We start from the raw sequence: 23499 nt of genomic DNA on the forward strand, positions 1-23499 counted from the left end.
GTCATTTGCTGCATCCTTTTATTTTCAATTTTTAATAAAAAAACAAAATTAATTTTCCAAAACCATACTATTTTTGAAAGATAAAATCAAAATAATGGCGTCGTTTTGTCGATTTCTTCGTAATTTTCAATTTCACGCCTAAGAGTTCTAATTTCACGCTGCCTCGATCGTCTCTGTGACCCTCTCATCTCGGCCTCTTATCTCACGCCGTCGCCGGCGTTCAATCGTCTTTTCTTCTCAGTCTCCAGCCGGTCTCTTCTTCTCAGAAGTCTCCGATCGTCGCTCGGGAGACTCGGCCTTTCATCTCACGCCGTCGCCGGCGTTCAATCCCTCTCCTTTCCAGTCTTCGGCCGTCTTTCCTTCTCAGAAGTCTCTCAACCTCCGATCGTCTCTCCTTCTCAGAAGTCTCCGATCGTCGCTCGCACTTGGCTCTCCATCATAGTTGCGTTGAGTTGTGTTGCCGCCGGCTACGATGTGTACAACTTTCCTCGAGGACAAAGTAAATAACTTTGTTTTCTGCATTGAGTGAGTACATATTCTATAGATTGTACAACTTTTCCTTTGTTTTGGTAGTTTATCATCTCTTATCTACTTGGTTTTATTCCACCTTGTTTAAGTGAAAACGAGAGGGGAGATTGGGTAAAAAGCTTCAGTCAGATTGTCTTCGAAACTTACCTACAAACACTCTTATTTTCACTAAAAATAATGCAATCTGACGACCCAACCCAAGAAATAATGTTTGAGGCAGGATCACTATATTTTGAAAATTTGTATTTAGTAAGTATTTAGTAGGGACTTCTTGGATACATTTTAGGTTGGTTCGAGAGTAAAATGTATCACTTACACGTTTTAAAGCTATCTTGAAATTTGATTCACACTTTTACGTTGGTTGATTTCTGAAGTCATATTTAATTATTTTTAAATTGTTTTGAGACAGTTTCACTCGGACACTTTTAACCTTTTTGGCTTCAGCTATCACATTGACTTTGTTCGGAAAAGTATAACTTCTTTTCCTCTCGGTCACAACTTGGAGTTTTTGAATTAAAGTTTAAGGTTATTTTGATCAAGAACATTCCCTCTGAACCTTTTTGGCTTCAGCTAAGGTTTTCAACAAAATTACAATCTTAGAATCTCGTTCTTATTGTTTTAGGGACATATCCAATAGTTTAGTAGTTGTTTAGAGTATGCTTCGTATGCTTTATGATGATTTTTGAGCTGAATGTGTTGCTGTGTTTTTGGATGTTAAAGCATGATGAGTTGTTGAGTTACAAGAAATTGTGGTGATGAACATACTTATATGTTGACTTTGTTTGGAAAAGTATAACTTCTTTTAAGTTGTGACCGAGTGTGTTGTTTAAATGTGATAATAAAGTATAGTCTAAGTCTAGAAGGCATGTTTAGGTCATGCAGGCCAGCCTATTTAGTGTTAGTTTGGGGTATGGGTATTTGTTAAGCCCCCAATCATCAACACGTACCAGAGAAAGGGAAAAAGAGGAAAAATGGGGAATATTGGTACGGAAGTGAATGTTGGCACAGAAATAAATGGTTACTCGAGTGGGGACCATCTGTGAGGGGTTTATGAGGGGTTCTGGAAATTATTTGGAGGTGTGATCATTTTGGGAGCTCTTGTTGAGGCTTTTGGAGAGGGAGGCAGCTCTTGAATTCTGCCCTATCTTCTCTTTATGTTTTTCTTCTTGTTCTTAGTCTTGTGCTGTGTTCTTGCTTTATATGAGTATCTGAGATTATCTTGTAATCGTTGGACATTTTTCATTGAATATCATCTTCTGAAGTGGTTATTACTGTTTAGAGTTCTTGTTGTGTATTTCTCTGAGTGCAGGGAAGTTGATACCTAACAGTATTTTGATTGTGCTTGTAAATCGTAATGGTTGCTTTGCTATATATCCCACACCTTGTCCTCAAGGTGTGTTTGAAGGGCAAGATAATGTGAGGGTACTAATATGCTAAGCTTCAACACAACCTGCAAAACTAATAAAACCAGAACACACAACAACCGGAATTCTGGGAGGAAACTATTGTATTGAATTCTTTCAACACCAAAAAATAGTTCTTCAAATGATACCAGCCAAATAAGATGGCTGTCCTCTCCCTAATGAACAAAGTTCATTCAAAATACATAACAAAGATGATAACCAACCCTAGTACAAAATACCCACATATATATTCCCTCCCCTTTTCTGCCACGTGGTTCTAGGACCACCGATCTCTCTAACTACCATGTTGTCTATGTTGAATTACCCTTTTTACCCCTCCTCTTATACACTTGAGTAATGGGTGACCTAGCATAATAGTGGTACTTTTGGAACAGTAGTAGAGTAAGGGTGTAATGGTAATTAGATAGAGGTAGTTTCGTTATAAATAGGAGTTAGGTTTCGTTGGAAGGGAGGTCGTATTTTGATAGGTTAGTTCATGGCGGGTTGATTGTGGGAGAAAGACAACCCTCTCAAAAGGCTATTAACGTACATTATTATTTCTTCACTGATTCTGCAATGCTATCTTTTGTGTTTTTCATATATTTTTCTGTGTTGGATATCTAACACTTTAGTTTATACTTGGAGGTCCTAATATCATCCTACTTTGTGATCTAAGCGCAGAAGTTTTTGATTTGAGTGTCGGTGAGGAAATTCCATCTTTTGATTCAAGTAATCAGAAAACTCATAAGTTGTTATTATGGGCAAACCAGTATCCCGGTAAGGCTGTATGCTTTGAGTTATCTTCTCTTATGTGTAGCTTCTTATTTTGTTTTCATCAATCCTAAGTTTATTTGTCCGTTGTCCATGAAGGTCGGATGTGAAATCTAAAGCTGAACGCAAATTTGAGAAGAAGGTCCAGTTTTATGAGAGTGAGTTTGGATTTCTGACATTAAACTTGATGGTGTTTGTTCCATAAGTTGCTTTACTGTCTTTGTTTCAAAAAACTTTTCATTTTATTGACTCTATCTGATTTGAAATAACTGGAGCTTCTCCTTTAAAGAAACATTATTTGAATACAGAAATATAGATTAACAAATGACAAAACATATTTGATAGCATCTTGCTAACGGGATGCAAATTGCGAAAGATGCAGACCAGAATTGGTCACCCAGTGCAGGTTATCAAAAGAATACAAGCCTAATTTTACTTCAGTTGTCAGTTTTCATTATAAAACTTGTTTTTGTACTTTTCCATAGCAAATATCAATGTGTTTTCAGTTGATTTTTTGATTTCCGAATAAATGGAAGGTCACCTTTCAGAATTGCGAATTCAATACCATTTTCTTGTTTAGAATTTTCAATTTAACTCTTGGGATGTTGAACGTTGTTTGTGGTATCATAAACAATTAAATGCTAAATTTGGCTACATGCAGGAGTTGGAGAAAGTATTGCTACCTTGAATGCTCAAAAGAGTATAACTAAGGTAAAATTAGTTATTCATTCTATTACTTTGCGGCTCTATATTTCTTCACTAGTTATGGCCATTCAGTTTTCTTACTATTCCTTTTCATTTTTGTCATTGGTGGCTATACTCTTCCATTTTTATTATGTGAATAGTTCCCGAACAATCTTTTGTTTCTCCTTTTTATCTTTTAAACTGACTGTAGCTCTAATTTTCTTGAAATTTTTGATGTACGACATATGTTGATAAGCACAATCAACCTCATGTATCCGTTGTAGTTAGTGCCATGTAATAATAATTTGTGTCAAAGTTAAGCCAAGTTTTTTTTAATATGACCAAACATTGGAAGGTCAAAAATTAATCATGAAACCACATAAACACCGATGTGAGCTCCCTCAAATTTATGCTCTTTACATAATATATATAGATAAAATTGATATAATACTAATAATTGCATGTGTCCTAGGTTTAGATCTCATGCATTTATTTTTAATTTTTCCTTCATTGATATAAATCCCCCATCAATGAAATTTATGGATCCATCAGTGCACATAAACGTAGTTACAAGGGTTTATTGGTATGCCCTGAAATTGTCATCCTCTGCTATGATAAATTTGTCGTGGAGTGCTTCAATCTTTCTACTTTCAAATTTTAACATTTGAAAATAGTCGTTTTAGTTACTAGCATTATTGCTGGTTCAATAATATGAAGTGATTGTCTATAACGAGGCACTTAGGAGTTGGGTCTAGTTAGGATAGGAGCATTTTTATTGGTTCAGTGTTCTAATTCCTTGTATAAAGTATCCCCCCAAACCCAAAAAAGAAGAAAAAGGAGAGAATAATTGATGCATTTTTTGTCACCATGCTTTCATTTTGCTCTTTTAGTATTATTCTAAAGTTGAATATATGTAACAGAAGAAAAACCATCGTAGACGTAAAAGAGACTTGAAGGCTTTTGATCTTTCTACACTTTCAGAGTTTCTTCCTGGATTGGAGGCGACAAAACAAAAACCTTCTGCAGCGGAGTTAAAACTAAATTGCAAGTCTAGGCTAAAGTTCATGTAGGTTGCTTGTTAGCATTATTTGACATGTTTGGCAATTTATCCTTATTTATGCATTATTGTAATGATGGTTCATTTTATCAGATTGAAGGAGAGAAAGCAAATGGGTACTGTTCTTAATCACCCTGTGTTTCAGGCAGACCCATTGAGAGCTGTTCAGCTACATTTAGAGGGCACACAACCAATTGAGGAACCGAAGAAAAAAAAGATAAATAAAAATGGAAGCAAGAAAAGGAAAGAAAAGAAGTCGAAAGCCTTGGCAAGACCGTCATCTATGGAGATGTGACTAATCTCTCACCGGCATTCTTTTGCCATGTAAGCCTCTTTGGTAAATACTTACGTGCTCATTTTGATCTATTCAATTAACTTGTTTGTTATCATTAACAAGTTGATCTCGCTTGATCTTTGAATTTTGCGGTAGGCTATTCTTGTTTTTGAATGCATAGGCAACCCATCTTGATTCGGGTTGTTTATAGGTAGGAGCAGCTCCTCTTGAAACATTGTCTTAATATTTTAAATATTATCTTTGACTGAAAGAATGGTGTATTTCTTCTTTTATAAAAATCCAAAAAAAAAAAAAAAGGAAAAAGAAACGAACATGCTGCTAAAGACTCCAATATCAATACAAATTTACAATGTTTGACAACAATAGGTTTAAATTTGAGCTCATTATCAAGGAAAACTCAATGGCGAACAAGCTGCCAAACACCAACCCCTGGAATTGCAGTACTCGTGAGAATATCTATGTAGAGAAATGGACAGTTATTTCTTGTAATTACCACAAAATTTATTGATTCCCATCATAGTTTGTTGGGTATATAAATGCAAAAAAGCTTTTAGTCATTGAAATTTACGCTCCTTTCCAAAATGTGTATTGCTATAGTGATCACCAATCTAAAGGTCTAATGCACAAATATACTTCACCGTCTTTGTCAAACTAAAAAGAAAAAGAAAAGAAAAGAAGAATTGGGTGGTTAAGGTTTGTAAGTTGGTATTCTCATTTCCTTCAATAATTATGCTCACATAGCTAATCTAATCATCTCCCAATTCCAATAACTTTCTTATTTTCATTTAATAATTATAGGATATTATTTATTAGAGATCCAATTTAAATAGATTAATAAATTTCTAATGATTGAATTTCATTCGGTATTCTACTTTCACCATCTTTGTCCACCTCTCTGAAGCCTTTCACCGATCACTTTATTCGTTCGATTTATCTCATTTCTGATATCTCTCTCGGTCCTATCTTTCTTATTCCAATTATTTTCTTCAAGTTATTAGGTGAGTACATATTTTTTTCACTTAAGTATAGATACTGCATCATTTTCTTCCGATTTGCATTGTTTTTCATATATACCATTTAACTTAATAATTTCTGATACATTACTTATTATATTTCATCAATTTTGCATTGATTTTTTTATATAAGAAGTTAATTTGTAAAATCTTAACGGGACTGAAACTGTTGTCAATTTAAATACATCACATACTCTTGTATACTTCACATAATACTAGATAACAATGTATGTATGCATATTTTACATTATATTTTAATTTTATAACAAATTTTACATTATGCGAAAAACAAATTTATATCAAAATGCTGTATCAAGGAAAAGGAAGAGACTGAATGATATGCATCATATACTGTATAATATATCAAATATTATGTCTATCATACTTTTAAATATTATGTCTATAATATATCAAACATTATGTCTATCATACTTTTATATATACTTTTAAATAGATTACCAAGAGACTGAATGATATACATCATATATTGTATAATATATCAAATATTATGTCATCGTTACTGGAAGAAAATAATTGAGGGGGAAATTTGATTAGAATCTTACCATAATCGAATTAATTATGTACCATATATACATGATATATTTAATAATTGACAATCTTAAAATTAAATGAAAATAAATATTAAATAATTAATCGTCCATTTTTCTTATTTCATTTTTCTATTTCTTTAATATATTGTTAATAATAAATGTGGGTAGTTTGGTCATTTGGGCTCCACATTTGTGAAAATTGAAGTCCATTAGGACATTTATGAAAAATTTGGCGACATTGGGTCTAACTTGTAATTAGGCACCCCTATTTAGGCTATATGTAAACCCTGAATCTTAGGAAAACTTAAGTCTTTTGAAGAGCTTGAAAGGATAAGAGTTGATTGAGGTTAAGGTTGAAAAGTAACTCAAAGTGTCATTAAAGGTGTGTCATGGTTATTGGAAAAGAAGGAAAAATTTGGCAAAGTGTTAAGGCTTAAAAGGCTAGGCGTTTTGGAGGTTATTTTAGAGTTGTTTAAGCAGCCAAAATGATGGAAATAACCTTTAAATAAGTGTCTTTAGGCGTTTAAAGCACGTTAAGGCGTTTAGAGATTAGTTGGAAGTGTATAGGCGACCAAAAAAAGGAAGAACCTTTAAATAGGTGGCTAAGCTTTGAATATATACTTTGTTAGGCAAGAAAAGTTGTCACTTAGAGGTTATTTAAGGTGTTGATAGGCTAGGCGAGAAGGCAAGGCAACATGATGTTGAGCGAGAAGCATTAAGGCTTAGAGGTTAGCAAGGGTTTGGCACAAGGCGTTTTAGCTTGTTGTTGAGCATTGACATTTTGGTTAGGCGAGATGATGAAAAGGTGCTGTCAGTGAAGTGCTTTACAGGTGCCCTTACATGCTTAATTTAGATTTCGGCAAGTAAGTGGTGTTAGTAAAGGTTCATGTAGGGTTTAGTATAAATAAGTCACTTGAGATGGATATTTCTCACAAACCACTCGTGTGTTGTTGTTGAAATTACTCTTAAAAGATAAAAAATTAAGTCTAGTTTTTAGGTGAGGCCTGCCAGATAATTTTGAATAAGGGAGGGTTGAGTTTGAGTTGAAGAAAGTGAAGAAGGTTAGTTTTTGGGTGAATCTAAGTAAGGTGTACTTCCAAAAGACTACAGAGCCTATCCTTTGGAATTTGAAGCTGATATTTTGAGGTAAGAAAGTTAAGATGATTTTAAGAAACTTTGTAGAAGGAAGTTTCCTCAAAATAGTTGTGGATTTTTAGTTATGAGTTGTCAAAGTTAGGTTATGTTTCTGAACGAAAATTGAGTTTTTGGGCAAGTTGGTGGTTGCGCGAGTGACAAGGTAAGGTAGGCGAGATGGGAGGGCGTTTTGATGTTCAAACAGGTCAGTGATGCATTTTTGGCTATTGTTGGACACACAACCTATGCTTAAGGTGCACGCGACCATGTGAGGTTCGCACTGTGCCTGCGCATGAGGTTAGTGCAGGCAACCCAGAGTGCGCGGCCAAGGCCTGTCAACCACCCATGTGCGCCGGACGATGTCATGAGGCGTTTTGGGAAGTTTTTGGAATTTTTAAGTATACATTTGGTATTTTCTTGGTAAAAGGGAATTAATTGGGCTATTTTACCATTATTTTAGGATAAGAAGAGATCGGAAAAATTTATAAACCAAGGACTTGGAACTTATATCTGTAAGTGAAGAATGAATTTATTGAAGTGATTTCAAGCATGTCCTTAAGCTATTGTTCATGAATGATTTATCTTAAATGTTTAAGCTATTTTATGAATGATTTTCAAGCATGTTATTGTTTAAAATATTTATTCAAGAATATTGTTTCACTACTAGAAAAAGGGCTAACGATGATGGTTAAATGCTGTCATAGAAAGATTTCGTGATAGTTATTTGCAGTCATTGTTCCAGCAGTCATGAAAAGTATTTTATGACAATTTGAAAAAACTTTCACGAAAGGTGTTTTTCATGACAGAAAATAAATGTCACGAATTTCTTATTTTATGACAGATAATAACTGCCATTATTTATATTTATGATAGATAATAACTGTAATTGTTTATATTTTATGCCAGAGAATAACTTTCATTATTTATCTTTTATGACAGATAATAAATGTCATTATTTATAATTTATGAGCATTATTAACTGTCGTCATTTCACCTACCAAGACTTTATTAACTATCAAGAAAACCTTTTTCATGACAGTTTTTTTTTTTAAAATTCAAATGTCATAATTTTATTTTCAGTCCCTGTTTTTCTTGTCGCTCTGCCATTACACATACCAATATAATCACAAAGTACTATACAACACACCCATATGGAAAGAAATGGTGAACGCTTTAATATATATAGTTTAATATATGTACAATTGTTTGTAAAGTGTTTGTACAATGAAGCAATAAACATATATGTTTTGGTACGAACAAGCTATTTAAATAAGTATGTTTGAACCAAAATTGTGCTGCCAAACTTACAAAAAGGTCTATAAATCAATGAATTGCCACCTCACTACTTCAATGGATTCTTGCAAAACCTAGTAAGAAAAGAAAATGATGATTGTAGCTCAAAGTAATACTTGTTATAAAGATAGGAAATAGCGCAAACACCCACAACAGACAAAGCAACAGTCAAACTTTGAAGTCATTAAAACTGATAATAAAAAATAAAAAAATTAAAAAAAAACTCATAAGAGTAACATTAAACATAGCAATAACTTGTTGTAAAATAACACTCATAATTGTCGTGTAAATGTAAATCACTTACTTGGTAGCTTCACCATTATAGTAGATTGGATTCGTGCAAGACCTAATAAAAACACATAAGTTATACACTTCAGATCAACATTATCAATCGGCTGTAATCTACAATAGAGAGTTTTGAACTACAATAGCATATAATAAATGTCAAAGAAAATTCACAACTTCACATTGAGAGTGTTGAATTACAATAGAAACTAATATAACTATATGAGAACAAGAACATACTTCTATAGGCAAATAAATGGGCTTTGCATAATTACGAGCTTGTATAGTCAGTAGAGATGAAAATTTGAGTGATACACCATATTTTCCACAAAAGTATTATGCAACAGAGACTCGGGTTTTCTGATCATCAAGAGTAAACCTAAAAATAAACTAAGAATAGCAATAAATTTAAAAGGCCAAAACAAAAGTGTCATTCATTCCTTGCTAGCCACTTCAAGTTGAAACTATAGCACAAACAATTTTAATTTTGCAGCTTCTTCAAAGTCTTCTTTCTCAATAACTCTTCCATTATGAGGCAATAAAACTGAACTATAATCATCAACCAAGAAACAAATGAAACCCCACTTAATAAAATCCAAAATCATCCCAATCTTCCATCAACACAAACAAAGATAACAGAAAAAACCACACCTTTAGAATAGAGGTGATAAACTACATTTCTTTAGTTTTTCTTATTGTTGGCATGCTCTTAAAAAGTGGCAAAAGGATTTCAAGCACATGGAAAAAGACTATAGTTCTTGAATAAATACTTTAAACAATAACATGCTTGAAAATCATTCCTAAAATAGCTTAAACATTTAAGATAAATCATTCATGAACAATAGCTTAAGAACATGCTTGAAATCACTTTAATAAAATCATTTTTCACTCACAGATACAAGCTCAAGTTCTTGGTCTATAAATTTGCCTGATCTTTTCTTGACCGAAAATATGGTAAAATAATCAATTTAACTTTTTTTTTACCATGAAAATATCCAAAGTGTACTTAAAATTTTCAAAAATGATAAAAGAGGCCAAAAAATGAGCCTTGGTACATGCTGGTGCACAGGTGGTGGCGACAGGCCTTGGCTGCGCGCGCCAGCATGTCCGTGCTAACCTCACGCATAGGCATGCTGTGTGCCTCACATCAAATCGCACACTCATCTTGCCTAGCATAGTCCATCACTCAGCCAACTACAAACTTGCCTAGAAAGTCATTTTTGGCCAGAACCTTAATGTTAGGGGTTAGTATTCTAAAATTTAGATCTCAAATGGAAAAAATTCTTCTACAAAATTGCCGTAAAATGTCATAGCTTTCCTACCTTAAAATCTCAGCTTCAAAGTCTAAAAGACATGTTCTGTAGCCTTCCGGAAGTGCACATTGCTCAGATTCACCTGAAAACTGACCTTCCTCACTTTCTTAAACTCATACTCAACCTTCCTTTGCTCAAAATCGTCTGACAGTCCTAGTCTAAAAACTAGACTCACTTTTTGATCTTTTGAAAGTAATTTCAGCAACAACGAATGAGTGGTTTGGGAGAATGTCTATCTAAATTGACCTATTTATATTGAACCCTGAATGAGTCTTTATTGACACTACCTACTTGCCAAAATTTAAATTGAGCATGCAAGGACACCTGTAAAGTACTTCACTGAATCCACCTCTTCATGATCTTGCCTAACGAAAATGCCCAATGTCCCTTGACAAGCCCAAACGCCCAATGTCAACGCATTGCTAACCTTCAAGACCTTCTCGCGTGCCATGCTTCTTGCCTAACACCATGTTGCCTTGTCTTCTCACCTAGCCTCTCAATATCCTAAATAACCTCTAAGTGACATTCTTTCTTGCCTAGCCAAGTACACATGCTTAGCCGCCCATGTCACCCATTTAGAGGTTCTCTTCTCGCCTAATGTCCTTCCATCATGCCTTAGTCACTTTGCCAAGCCTAAACGCCTTATGACACCCCTTTAGAGGTTATTTCCTTCGCTTGGTTGCTCAATGCACCATCAAAATAACCTCTAAATGCCTAGCACTACAACCCTTGACACTTAGCAAAATTTTTCTCTTTTTCCAATAACCATGCCACACTTTTAATGACACTTTTAGTTACTTTTCAATATTAACCCTAATCAATTCTTATTCTTGCAAGCTCTTCAAAAGACTTAAGTTTTCCTAAGATCCAAGGTTTACACCAACTACATGAAATATTTAGTTGTATGGGAAGGTTAGCTTAAAAGCGTGACAAGTTGGAAACATAATGACTTACTTTGGCAATTCTCAAACAAAATTGAATAATTCAAGCAAGACATTACGAGGACATTGCGATATTGAGTTGAGGAGGGTGTCATGCGCCAAAATAAGCCCTACAATAGTCAAAACATTTTTGCAAATAAAACTCCCCAGCATAGCCAAGGAGTAGTACAATCATGCCTCGACAAAGTTCAAAGGCATCTGGAGTAGCCCGTGCTATCACATGTTTTGCACAACTAAGGGCATTGGCCAAGTGCTCGGGCATGCGCACGACCATGCAGATGCTCACATGCATGCACACATGACCATGTATACATGACCGAGTGATATGCGTGCCTCTGACAATGCGCGAGTTCCTTATGATTACCCTTGTTCAAATGACTCCAAAAAACATGTAGACTCTATAAGCTTCTAGAATGTGCACAACAAGTTCAACAGCTACACCTATGTCCTAGGCATGTTTGAAAGGCTTTAGATAGGTCCATAAGACTCTAAACAGTGCTTGGTGATTCCAGAATGCTCGTGAAGGCTCTAGACAAGGCTAGAAGACTCTAGAACATAATAGAGTGTGATGAATAAGATCTAGACCTATGATGACAGTCAAGAGGTAGCAAGCAATTAAATTTTTTGGTGGCGTCTAGAAAGTTATTATAAGATAGAATGTTTGTAGAATCATTTGCTAAGTTCTAGAATTGCCATCAGTAACCATATAAGGGTGGTTAAAGGCCCCTATGTTAGTTAGGCTTGTCTATAAATAGCCCAAAGGGGCTGTTTATAATCATATATGTGAAGCATCGATAAAGCTCCTTCAACCATTCTCTCAATCTCTTTTACTCACTTTGGTTGCTCTCTCTCTTACTCTCACAAACTTCTTTGTGCCCTAGCAATTCTAAAACCTCTAAAGACTTACTTTATTACTCTTTAGATAGCAACAACACCTTAATGTTGCACGCCTAATAGTTTCCTTAAATTAGCAACTACATGACACTATGCTCTAAAATTCGTTACAATTTCCAATGTGAGCTTAGCTTAATTAGCATCTATATTTTTCCATGAACAAGAGATCTCTGGTTCAAATCTCCCCACCTTCTAATTGTACTTAAAAAGATCTTTTAATTTTTTTTTAATAACAATTATAGTCCCTATCATGGAAATTGTATCAATTTTACTAACCAACCATTTAAAATAATATTATTGGATCTTAAATATACTTTTACCATAAAGATTAAATCGTGACAAAATATAAATATTAAAAACTATGGAAGTGTTTTGGATAAGTGGAATAGCGAGGAATAAGGATGAAATTTAAGAAATTGTGAACTCTTGGGCACATAGTAAGAAGTTGATAATGTATAAATCAATATTTTATAGTAGTGGGATCCACCAATTCCTTGGGTCTAAGAGTGCAAATTTAGAACTTTTACTTCTCAATGTCTATTTCACAACTCCTTGGGCTAAACACTCTAAATTGATGCTTATTAAAGTTGGAGTCTTAATTCCTACAAATTTAAGAGTAATGAAAAAATTGTCAGAAATAGCACGTTTAAGTTTTTATCTTGTAAACTCAGCACCTTTTGTGAAAAATCTTTTAAAAAATTCTTCTAGGTTGATCTTAGGTCGAGATTTGGTTAAGAAATAAGCTTTTTTTCAACTTATCAACTGTTTTGTGCCTTCGTCCATCTTAGTAGAGATTATAATGAGTTTCTAATAATTCTTTTCTAATATTCTCAAATATTATACCAAACCCTATATATTTTAATTTCTTTTAATTCATTTATCTTTTAACCAACGTTATATCAAAATCTTACGTAATTTTTAAATCTTTAACCCAATTATTTCTAATTTCCATACAAATAGTTTTTTAGATGGATCTCAAGTGATTGCATATTGTTCATAAATTTTAGAAAAGATTAACTTTTCAATAATAAAAGAAAAGATAGGTAAAAGAAATAAAATTTTGTCGTTAGATCTCAAGCATATTAACATCGAGAAAACGGTAAATTCATTTGCAACTTTTAGCAATTCATATCATCGTCAAAATAGAAATTGACTTAAACTATTTGAAAATTACTTAAGAATCTGATTGGATTCAATTGGCAAAATAATTGAATTTACAATAATTTTGAAAATATATAAGATTTGGAAAATTTTCAAAAGTTCTAAGAATTTTAATGGAATCTCCATCGGAAACCTTGGTGGTCAATATTGTCTGAGATGAAAAAAAAAGAACTGTGTAAATGATTTAAAAAAGGATCTAGTTTTGTAAGATGAAAACCTAATCAGGCTAGTTCCGACAATTATCCAAATAAAAGGTTAGAACCTAAGTACAACTCTACGTTATTATTTTCATGAAACTTCACCATTATCACCTCATCGTTTCTTGGTTCTTGTTAATGAGAACTTTTATATAAAATTCTTATGTTTTTTTTTTATAAAAGGAAACTACCCAAAGCAATTTTTTTAAAAGGAAAAAAAGAGGTTTAGGATGTTAAGAAAACAACATTTTGCTTCTTAAAACAAAAATCAATGAATAACTGTTTAGATATTTATTTATGCAAGGTTTTCTTCTTTCAGCCTTCTGTCTTTTGAAAGTAGGGTAGCTACACGGCTAAACGTTAACAGATCCCATAAATTAGCATCACTAATGATAAAATTAGGAATAAAGTTGGAGATCCAAGAAAAGACTCACTGTGACAAGTAGAATAATTGAAGTGAAAAAATCAAAAGTGACTGAATGAAATTTGGAGATAAATGAGCTGAAAAGTTAAGAAGTTACTTGTTCAAGTGTTCTTACTCAAAGAGGACTGCCTTTCACTAGTTGATAACTGACCAGCCACAACAGCATAAGATCTGAGTTTCTTTAGGATCGTCCTCTCGCTTACATGCAACATCAAAGAATGATATAACTTCCTATTATCTTGTATGCCACACAACGTCTGAAGGTCTTCTTCTAAATGACTTGAACCATATAAAGCTTCACGCATATTTGCAAGTGACACGAGCTTTATGAACATTTTTGGTAAGCAAAACATCCTTCCTAATTTTTGAATCTTTAATCCAGATGCTCTTTCCCTTTTGATACAACATAACACCACTAAAATTCCCAGAAACTGATGTAGTTAGATCAAAGTGATTAAATGCATCCTCTGATAGCAACATTATGTATATTGATATCAGTAGTTCAGTTTGTGGTTCCCCATCTTATGATATCTCAAAATATTCAATGTTTTCATTATCAACACCATATTACTCCAGCTTTCTCCATAATGATACTCTTGCTTTACTGTATCGCCTGGAAAATAGAGATGAACACCAATCAATAACTAGCTCCAAATCAATGTTCACGATATCATATGGGTTATTTGCTTCTGTAAATCCGTATCTGTGAAGCAAAGCAGCATTTCTCAAAGACCCATATGTATTGCACACCTAATGTGCAGTAGAGGAAACGAAAAAGTTATTCCAAACAACCTTAGACTGAATAATGTTTTCCCACCAACCATAAACAGAGATCGACAAGATCTAATTAAAAAGTCATTGAAAGATTGAATTTGAACCTCATTGCCAGCTTTGACATTCTTCACCATAATCATCTCAAGCGTTGTAGGATCATCTCTGAGATCAGAAGAGTCTGAGTCAGTATCATCTGCATTGTTGGCCTCGTTTACAAGAGAATCTGATCCTACTTTATCCAGAGGAGAATTCCAGCATTTGGACTTGTCGTCATATGGATACACATCATTTAGTTGAGAAGTACTATCATCGGACTCGACGTCAGAAGACACCAAGGTAAAATGTACATCCTCAGCATTGGTCTTGTGGTTAAATCTGAATTCATTGAATTGACAGAGTGAGAAATCAAAAACCTTTTATTTTTCAAGGTCAAGTTTCTCCAATGACCCTCGAGCCACTCTTGGCTCCAAAATCAAAATAATTGTGGTTTATTGCTTGCTGTTAAAGCGGTTGAGGCTCACCACAACAAGCAACTTCTTTAGCTATATTGTTTCAGCTCAGCTCGTCTTAAGGCTTTTTCCTAGTGTTGCCTTTTCAAACTCAACGATGGGTTTTCTGTTACAGATATATGCTTGTTAAGGCTCTTCCACAACAAGTAATTTCTTTGGTAGATCGTTTCAGCTCAGCTTTGTCTTAAGGCTCTTTCTTAGTGTTCTCTTTACAGATTCTATGACGGATTTTCTTTCCAGAATATATGCCTCAAGTGGAATTCTTAAAAAGGCACTAAGATTTAGAGAAAATTGCGTTGGACCTTAATGGCATAAATGGGCAGAGCGCAGACAATGGCTTAAACCGTCGTTTCTTTTTTGGGATTACCATTTGGCCAGACTTTTAAGAAGTGAGTACCTCTCACTCACTCTATCGGCCATAGGTAAGCGATGCACAGAACAGAAATTGCAAGGAAGTATATATATTGATAACAATATAGAAGATGGATTAACTTACAGATATGCCAAAGGGACCATTCCAAACCCATGAAAGTCATCAATATTGAAAGATCTAGATGAAATGAGGCTCCTAGCAGAAAAATATTGTTCGACGTCAAAAAATTCTGGACTGAACATCAGAGGTGCAGACATCATAAGAGGCAGGATATTCTCTTTCCAGTCCCCATACATAAGAGTCTTGTCCTCTTTCACCGTCTGCCTACAAGTGTAAGAAAAATCATCTACATATGTTAAGAAAGTGCTTTAGGATTGAAACATGCTCATGTGTGTTTATCTTTGTTAAGTTAATTTAGTCCAAGTTTGTTCCTATTTCTTAGGAATTAGTCATTCATGATTTGTAATCATGGAGAAAGTCTAGGGTCATGTTGATTAGTGGAGAAAGTTTAGGGTCATGTTGATTAGTGGAGAAAGTTTAGGGTCATGATGTTAGTGGGTAGTTATTTTTAAGACTTTAAATACTGTATTTTTCTTTGAATGTAATTGAAATGAATTTGTCTTCAATTTGCCATTGCAATATTTATTTTTACTCTAGAAAATAACAATTGGTATCAGAGCTCTCTTCTTAAGGGATCTGTGAGTGTGAGTTGTTGTGTCATGGACGCCATAACAAGTTCTAGTTTCACTTCAATTTCTCCATTGATATTTGATGGAGACAACTACCAAGTTTGGGCAGTTCGTATGGAAGCTTATATGGAAGCTTTGGATATTTGGGAAGCAGTGGAAGAGGATTATGAAATTCCTGCTCTTCCAGACAATCCTACCATGGCACAAATCAAAGCGCAAAAGGAGAAGAAGACAAAGAAATCCAAGGCAAAGGCATGTCTGTTTGCTGCAGTCTCATCTACTATCTTCACTAGAATTATGACTCTGAGATCAGCATATGAGATATGGAATTATCTCAAGTCAGAATATGAGGGAGATGAAAGAATCAAAGGAATGCGTGTGCTAAACTTGATTCGAGAATTCGAGTTGCAGAAGATGAAGGAAACAGAATCAATTAAAGAGTATTCTGTTAGGTTATTGGACATTGCAAACCAAATCAGATTACTTGGTTCTGTGTTCAAGGACTCAAGAATTGTAGAAAAAATTCTTGTATCAGTGCCTGAAAAATTTGAGGCATCTATTTCTGCCTTAGAAAATACCAAAGATTTGACTCAAATCACTCTTGCAGAGATACTCAATGCTTTGCAAGCGCAGGAACAAAGAAGAGCCATGAGGCAAGAAGGTGCTGTTGAAGGAGCCTTGCCAGCGAAGCATCATGAGAACGTTAGGAACAATAAGAAGAAGAAGTTTTTCAAGAAGAATCAAACTTCTACTAGAGAATCTTCAACTTACAACAAAGCAGGAGTCAAGAAGGGATCCTATCCTCCCTGTTCACATTGCAATAAACAGGGTCATCCTCCTTTTAAATGCTGGAGGAGACCAAACGCCAAGTGCACCAAATGTAACCAAATGGGGCATGAAGCTGTAATTTGCAGGAACAATAATCAACAACAAGGTGTAGAGGCCAAAATTGCTTATCAGGAGGAGGAGGATCAATTGTTTGTGGCAACATGCTTCGTGGGTGGTGAGTCAAATGAAAGCTGGCTGATTGACAGTGGATGTACCAACCATATGACTCATGACAAGGAGTTGTTTAAAGATCTGAAGCCAACAAATATCACCAAAGTCAGAATTGGCAATGAAGACTACATCTCAGTCAAAGGAAAGGGGACTATTGCGATTGCCAGTTGTAAAGGTACAAAACATATACAAGATGTTCTTTTTGTACCTGACATTAACCAAAATTTGTTGAGTATGGGTCAACTTATTGAAAAAGGTTTTAAAGTTACTTTTGAAAATGAATATTGCTTGATTAAGGATGCAGCAAATCAAGATATTTTCAAAGTAAAAATGAAAGGAAAAAGTTTTTCACTTAATCCTTTAGAGGAGGAGCAATCTGTTTTTGCTCTCAAAGAAGATGAAACACAGCTTTGGCACAAAAGAGTCGGTCACTATCATCATCAAGGGCTGCTACAACTAACGGAGTTGGCACTTGATTTTCCCAAGCTTAGTGAAGAAATCTCAAGCTGCAAAGCGTGTCATTTTGGAAAGCAAAATAGGAAGTCATTTCCCAAGTCATCTTGGAGAGCCACTCAAAAATTGCAGCTCATTCACACAGATGTTGCAGGTCCTCAGAGAACACCTTCTTTAAAAGGCAGTCTCTATTATATTGCTTTTATTGATGACTTCACCAGAATGTGCTGGATTTTTTTCTTGAAGTTTAAATCAGAGGTTGCTCATGTCTTTTGGAAGTTTAAGGCAAGAGTTGAAAATGAAAGTGGTTGCAAAATTCAAATGGTAAGGTCTGACAATGGGAAGGAGTATGTTTCGGCAGAATTTGACAAGTTTTGTGAAGATTCAGGCATAAAACATCAACTTACAGCTCCTTACACTCCTCAACAAAATGGAGTTAGTGAGAGGAGAAATAGATACATCATGGAGATGACAAGATGCATGCTGCATGAAAAGAGTTTGCCAAAGAAGTTTTGGGCAGAGGCAGCAAATACAGCTGTATTTCTTCAAAATAGGCTTCCCACAAAAGCATTGAAGGAAAAGACACCATTTGAGGCATGGTATGGGTACAAACCATCATTGAAATTTCTCAAAGTATTTGGTTGTTTGTGTTTCACTCATGTTCCACAGAGCAAGCGTGACAAACTTGATAGGAGAGCTTCACCGGGTGTCTTTATAGGCTATAGTTCTATCAGCAAAGCCTATAAAATTTTCCAGCCACAAGCTGGAAAGATTGTCGTGAGCAGGGATGTTCACTTCGAGGAAGATGAAGAGTGGAACTTTGATGATGCAGAGAAGAAAGGTCAGACCTTGGAAAAGATGAAATTCAAGTTTTTTGATTCAAGCATTGAAGAGGAAGATGACAGGCAGAATGAAATAGTAGATGATGCTTCCGTGAGAGGAACAAGGTTGCTTTCTGATATTTATGAAAGGTGCAATGTTGCTGTGTGTGAACCTGCAAACTATGCAGAAGCAAAGAAAGATCAAAGGTGGATAGCTGCAATGGAGGAGGAGTTGTCAATGATAGAGAAGAACAAAACTTGGATCCTTGTTGACAGACCTCAAGATAGGAAGGTAATCATGGAGAAAGTCTAGGGTCATGTTGATTAGTGGAGAAAGTTTAGGGTCATGATGTTAGTGGAGAAAGTTTAGGGTCATGATGTTAGTGGGTAGTTATTTTTAAGACTTTAAATACTGTATTTTTCTTTGAATGTAATTGAAATGAATTTGTCTTCAATTTGCCATTGCAATATTTATTTTTACTCTAGAAAATAACAACATAGATTACCACTTCACATTCACTGCATCATTACATTATGAAAACTTCATTTCTACAAATACAAAATAATGAACAAAAATACTTCAAGGAAGTGAAAACAAAGCCTTATGACATTAAGTATTTTCTTTTGCCAATTAAATTATTCTGGCTCGACGTTCAACAGATTTATTATATAAAATTTAACATGTATAAAAGCAATTGGGACTTTTGTATCATCTCACATACATCGCTCTCTCTCCAGCTAATAGAACCCTTTGGAAAGATATAGTTATAACTTATCACCCTCCAGTCCTTGACCTGTTGAGAATGACCACCACTAAGGAATAGAGTATCGAAAGCTTCTTTCATCACCTTCTCTTTAACCTAAAAGAATCAAGAACTTGATTGTTGAAATCCCCTTGTGAATCAGAATGTCTTCCTGGTTAATGATCTGGAAGTTGACAATAGTTTTTGGCTTGTTCCCTCTGCTTTAATAGTTTTTTTTTTAATATACCTGTATTGTCCGGACCAGTTTATGTGCACCTCAAGTAACCCACAGAATAACCCGCCAGATCCCACAACATTTGAGTGCCAAGAAAATGAAATATTGAAAGCAATAAACATGAAACCGGTTTACGTGGAAACTCGAGAACCGGGAGAAAAACTACGATGGTTATAGTTTTATTATTTTCTAATAATCATACAATAGGTACAAGAGGGAATAAATAGAAAAGTACAAAGAGATAAAAAAGAAAAGAATATTTAGGGTAAATCTTCTCAATGAGCTAAGTCCACTAATTCTAACACTCCCCCTCAAGTTGGGACGTAAATATCAATGAGGCCCAACTTGTTAACACAAAAGTCGAAGTTTAGTCTGAGAAGCCCCTTGGTGAGGACATTAGCAACCTGTCGGCTCGAAGAGATGTACGGAATGCATATGCTCCTACTGTTAAGTTTTTTCTTTGATGAAATGTCAATCAATCTCAACATGTTTAGTTCTATCATGCTGAACTGGGTTGTTAGCAATGCTAATAGTAGCTTTATTATCACAAAAGAGTTTCAATAGAGTCTCACATTCCTGATGAAGATCAGACAAGATTTTCTGGAGCCAAATTTCCTTACATATTCCCAAACTCATAGCTCTATATTTGGCCGCAACACTACTCCCAACCACAACACTTTGCTTCTTACTCCTTCAAGTTACAAGATTGCCCCAAACAAAGGTACAATAAATGAAGGTAGACTTTCTGTCAACAATAGATCCTGCCCAGTCCGAGTCAGTATATGCCTCATGGTCTTTCTATCTGTCTTTCTAAACATAAACCCTTTACCAGGTGTCATTTTTAAGTATCTCAAAATTCTTTTGACAGCTTCCATGTGTTTCTCATAGGGAGCCTGCATAAACTGGCTGACAACACTCCCAGCAGAGGAAATATCAGAACGACAATGAGATAAGTAAATCAATTTATCCACAAGGCGCTGATATTGTTCTTTATCAACTGGAACTTGATCATTGGAGTTTCCTAGTTTACAGTTGAATTTAATAGGAGTGTTAGTGGGACGACATCCCAAATACCTATCTCGATTAGCAGATCAAGGATGTATTTTCTCTGAGACACAGATATGCCATTTTTAGATCTCGCCACCTCCATTCCAAGGAAATATTTTAGATTTCTCAAATCCTTGACTTCAAATTTTGACCCATTCTCTGCTTAAGTTGACTGATTTCTGCTGATCATCTCCAGACAACACGATGTCATCCATATAAACTATTAGAACTGCAATCTTCCCTGTCTCAAAAACTAGTATGATCAGAGTGTTCCTAACTGTATCCTTGGGACTTGACAGAAGTAGTGAATCTGTCAAACTATGCTCTGAATTACTGTTTCAGACCATATAAGGATTTTTGGAGTTTACAAACCTGTTAACCAAATTGGGCTATAAAGCCAGGCTGATATAGACCTCCTCTACTATGCTCATGTAAACCTCCTCTACTAGATCTCAATTCAAAAAAACATTTTTAACATCCAGCTGATATAGAGGCTAATCTTTGTTTACAACAACAAAAAGGACTCTGACAGTATTTAACTTAGCAACAGGAGAAAAAGTTTATGAATAATCAACACCATAGATCTGAGTAAATCCGTTTGTAACTAACCTTGCCTTGTGTCTATGAAGTGTTCCATTTCCTTTGTATTTGAGAGTGAACACTCATTTGCATTCCATAGGCTTATGTCCCTTGGGTAGAGCACAGATCTCCCAAGTGTTATTCTTTTCAAGAGCTTTCATCTCTTCCATGGCAACATTCTTCCATTCAGGACACTCTAAAGCAATATGAATATTTTTCGGTATTGTGGTAGAGTAAAGACTGGCAGTAAAAGCTCTAAACTATTGTGAGAGATTCTCGTATGAACTATTAAAAGTAATAAACACGAAACTGACTTACGTGGAAACCCGAGAATCGGGAGAAAAACCACGATGTTTTTAGTTTTATTATTTTCTGATAATCTACAATAGATACAAGAGAGAATAAATAGAAAAGTACAAAGAGATAAAAAAAAAAGAATATTTAGGGTAAAAATTTCCAATGGGCTAGAATAGTATGGGCAAGGGAATTGTAAGAGGTGCGGACCACTCGGGAGAATAGTATAATATTCCCAAAGTGCATTGAGTCAGTTAAACATTGGAAAGTATCTTCTCGAGGGTGAAAGATAGGGAGTTAGGGACGATCATCTGTGATTGTGCCCTAGTTATTTTAGGGTAATTCTATTATTTGATCCATTACTACTACAATAAAGATGGATACCTTTCATATCGGTATCAGAGCAATCAAACCTAAGAAATGATTGGAGGAGAAGATTGAGGCAAACAAAGTCGAAATTTCGGTGATTCGTGTGGAAAATCAGAAACTTTCGAATACGGAGGAATCCATGAAATCCTTATCGAAGAGTGTGGAACGACTGAATAAACAAGCAAATAGTCAATAACGTAGTTCCAAAGAAATGAAGAAGTTGTTGATGGATTTCAAGATTGAGATCGTGCAAGCGAAAGTACGAATGAGAAGGAAATGCTGACAAGAATGATTGCAATTACAAATGAAGTTGCACGAGTTGGAGTAGGAGATGCAACGTTAGAACGGAGCAAATTCAAGAAAGTAGAGATGTCAATTTTCAATTGCACTGATCCTGATTCCTAGTTATTTTGATCCGAAAGATAATGAGATTTTCTTTTACTTTCTTTTGTTTTTAAAATTGGACTGTGATTTTGTTGAGGAAGAGAAAGATGTAGAGGAGAGAGAGGCTGAAGATGAAGAGGTGGATGGGATTTTACCAGGAGGAATTCTGATAGGATTTGAATCGATAGTTGAGGAAGAAAGTATTTGTTCTACTTAGGCAATTGGCAACGACTGATTCTTTGGAGGCAATGGCCGATTCTTTGGAGGCAACAACCGATTCAATGGAGAAAATGGAACATCTAGGGAGTAACTAGGTGCCATTTGGCATTCTTTCAATGGAGTAACACCCGTAATTAATTTCTTGGCAAATGTGCGGGAGTGTCCTAATTTTTCATTGGACACATCAAATGGCCTAGCGGACAAAGTCTCTCTCCTCCTTATCGGTGCCTCTTCGACTTCTGCAAAATTATTCTCTCCGAATTTGAATTTCTTTTTCAACTTTAGTGCGGTGGGGGAAGAGTAACGGGATGAGGATGGTTCATCCGCCAAGAAAGCTTGTGATGTCTAGATTTAATCGTTTAGATTTGGATTTTGCTATTGTTTGGTACACGATCGTTTAGATATGACTACAATTTATTTTCCAATTCTATCGTTTAATTTTGTTACACGATCGTTTAATTTGGTTAGGTTTAAATTTGGTTACAAGATCGTTTAGATTTGGGGACGATTGTGTTTTCAAAACTTGGTACATGATCGTTTAGATTTCGCTAGATGATTTTTTTAAATTCTTTTGCTACACTATCGTTTATTATTTTATACGATCATTTAGATTTGTCTATACGATCGTTTAGATTTGGTTAAACGATTTTTTAAAATTATTTTGCTACACGATCGTTTATTTTTTTATACGATCGTTTATATTTGTCTACATGATCGTTTAGATTTGGCTAAATGATTTTTTTAATTCTTTTGGTACACGATCGTTTAGATTTGTCTATCGATGATTTATTTTTTTATACGATCGTTTACATTTGGCTACTCCAATCTAAATATTTTTTCAAGATTTTTTATATACGATTGTTTAGATTTGCTATTTTTTTGTACATGGTCGTTTATATTTGGTTATCCAAATTCGAACGACGTAAAAAAAGAAGAGGAAAAGAAGAAAGAAGATTGAAAGAAATCACAGCAGAAAAAAAGGAAAAGAAGAAATATAAAGAAAATATTAAACGACGTAAAAAATAATAAAAAAAGAAGAAAAGACATTGAAAGAAATCACAAAATCA

At 34.8% G+C, this 23499-nt stretch overlaps 2 protein-coding genes across 6 annotated transcripts; one reads left to right on the forward strand and one right to left on the reverse strand.

The window, feature by feature from the left end:
• The first annotated feature begins 55 nt into the window (after positions 1-55).
• LOC107992279 (uncharacterized) lies at positions 56-4991 on the forward strand. Of its 3 annotated transcripts, none has more exons than XM_051088299.1 (6): positions 56-525; positions 2613-2708; positions 2802-2860; positions 3364-3413; positions 4307-4452; positions 4537-4991. In XM_051088299.1, exons 2-6 carry the CDS (start codon positions 2689-2691, stop codon positions 4736-4738), a joined length of 477 nt encoding a protein of 158 aa, XP_050944256.1. In that variant the 5' UTR covers positions 56-525; positions 2613-2688; the 3' UTR covers positions 4739-4991. The 3 variants fall into 3 exon arrangements, with proteins under 3 accessions (XP_050944256.1, XP_050944254.1, XP_050944255.1); XM_051088297.1 differs by having other exon boundaries at positions 107-525; positions 2608-2708; XM_051088298.1 differs by having other exon boundaries at positions 107-499.
• Positions 4992-8588: 3597 nt separating this feature from the next.
• Positions 8589-15896, reverse strand: LOC103491500 (uncharacterized). 3 transcript variants are annotated; one of them, XR_007822941.1, is made up of 4 exons: positions 14823-15867; positions 14060-14557; positions 9034-9075; positions 8589-8803 (listed from the first exon to the last, which is right to left on the reverse strand). XR_007822941.1 is itself a non-coding variant. In XM_051088425.1 (3 exons), exons 1-3 carry the CDS (start codon positions 15894-15896, stop codon positions 14546-14548), a joined length of 456 nt encoding a protein of 151 aa, XP_050944382.1. In that variant the 3' UTR covers positions 13793-14545. The 3 variants fall into 3 exon arrangements, 1 of the variants encoding a protein (XP_050944382.1); XR_007822942.1 differs by having other exon boundaries at positions 14042-14557; XM_051088425.1 differs by lacking the exons at positions 8589-8803; positions 9034-9075 and having other exon boundaries at positions 13793-14557; positions 14823-15093; positions 15724-15896.
• Positions 15897-23499: the final 7603 nt, after the last annotated feature.

This window comes from Cucumis melo, chromosome 8 (genome assembly GCF_025177605.1).
Source record: "Cucumis melo cultivar AY chromosome 8, USDA_Cmelo_AY_1.0, whole genome shotgun sequence".
Lineage (NCBI taxonomy): Eukaryota > Viridiplantae > Streptophyta > Magnoliopsida > Cucurbitales > Cucurbitaceae > Cucumis > Cucumis melo.

Bases quoted from the DNA above. Each gene is read 5' to 3' on its own strand.
- LOC107992279 (XM_051088299.1), top strand. From the start codon at position 2,689: ATGGGCAAACCAGTATCCCG. The intron at 2,709-2,801 runs GTAAGGCTGTAT...TTGTCCATGAAG, and splicing joins ATGGGCAAACCAGTATCCCG to GTCGGATGTGAAATCTAAAG. The intron at 2,861-3,363 runs GTGAGTTTGGAT...GGCTACATGCAG, and splicing joins GAAGGTCCAGTTTTATGAGA to GAGTTGGAGAAAGTATTGCT.
- LOC103491500 (XM_051088425.1), bottom strand. From the start codon at position 15,896: ATGTATGGGGACTGGAAAGAGAATATCCTGCCTCTTATGATGTCTGCA. The intron at 15,094-15,723 runs GTAAGTTAATCC...CAATGAATTCAG, and splicing joins ATGGTCCCTTTGGCATATCT to ATTTAACCACAAGACCAATG.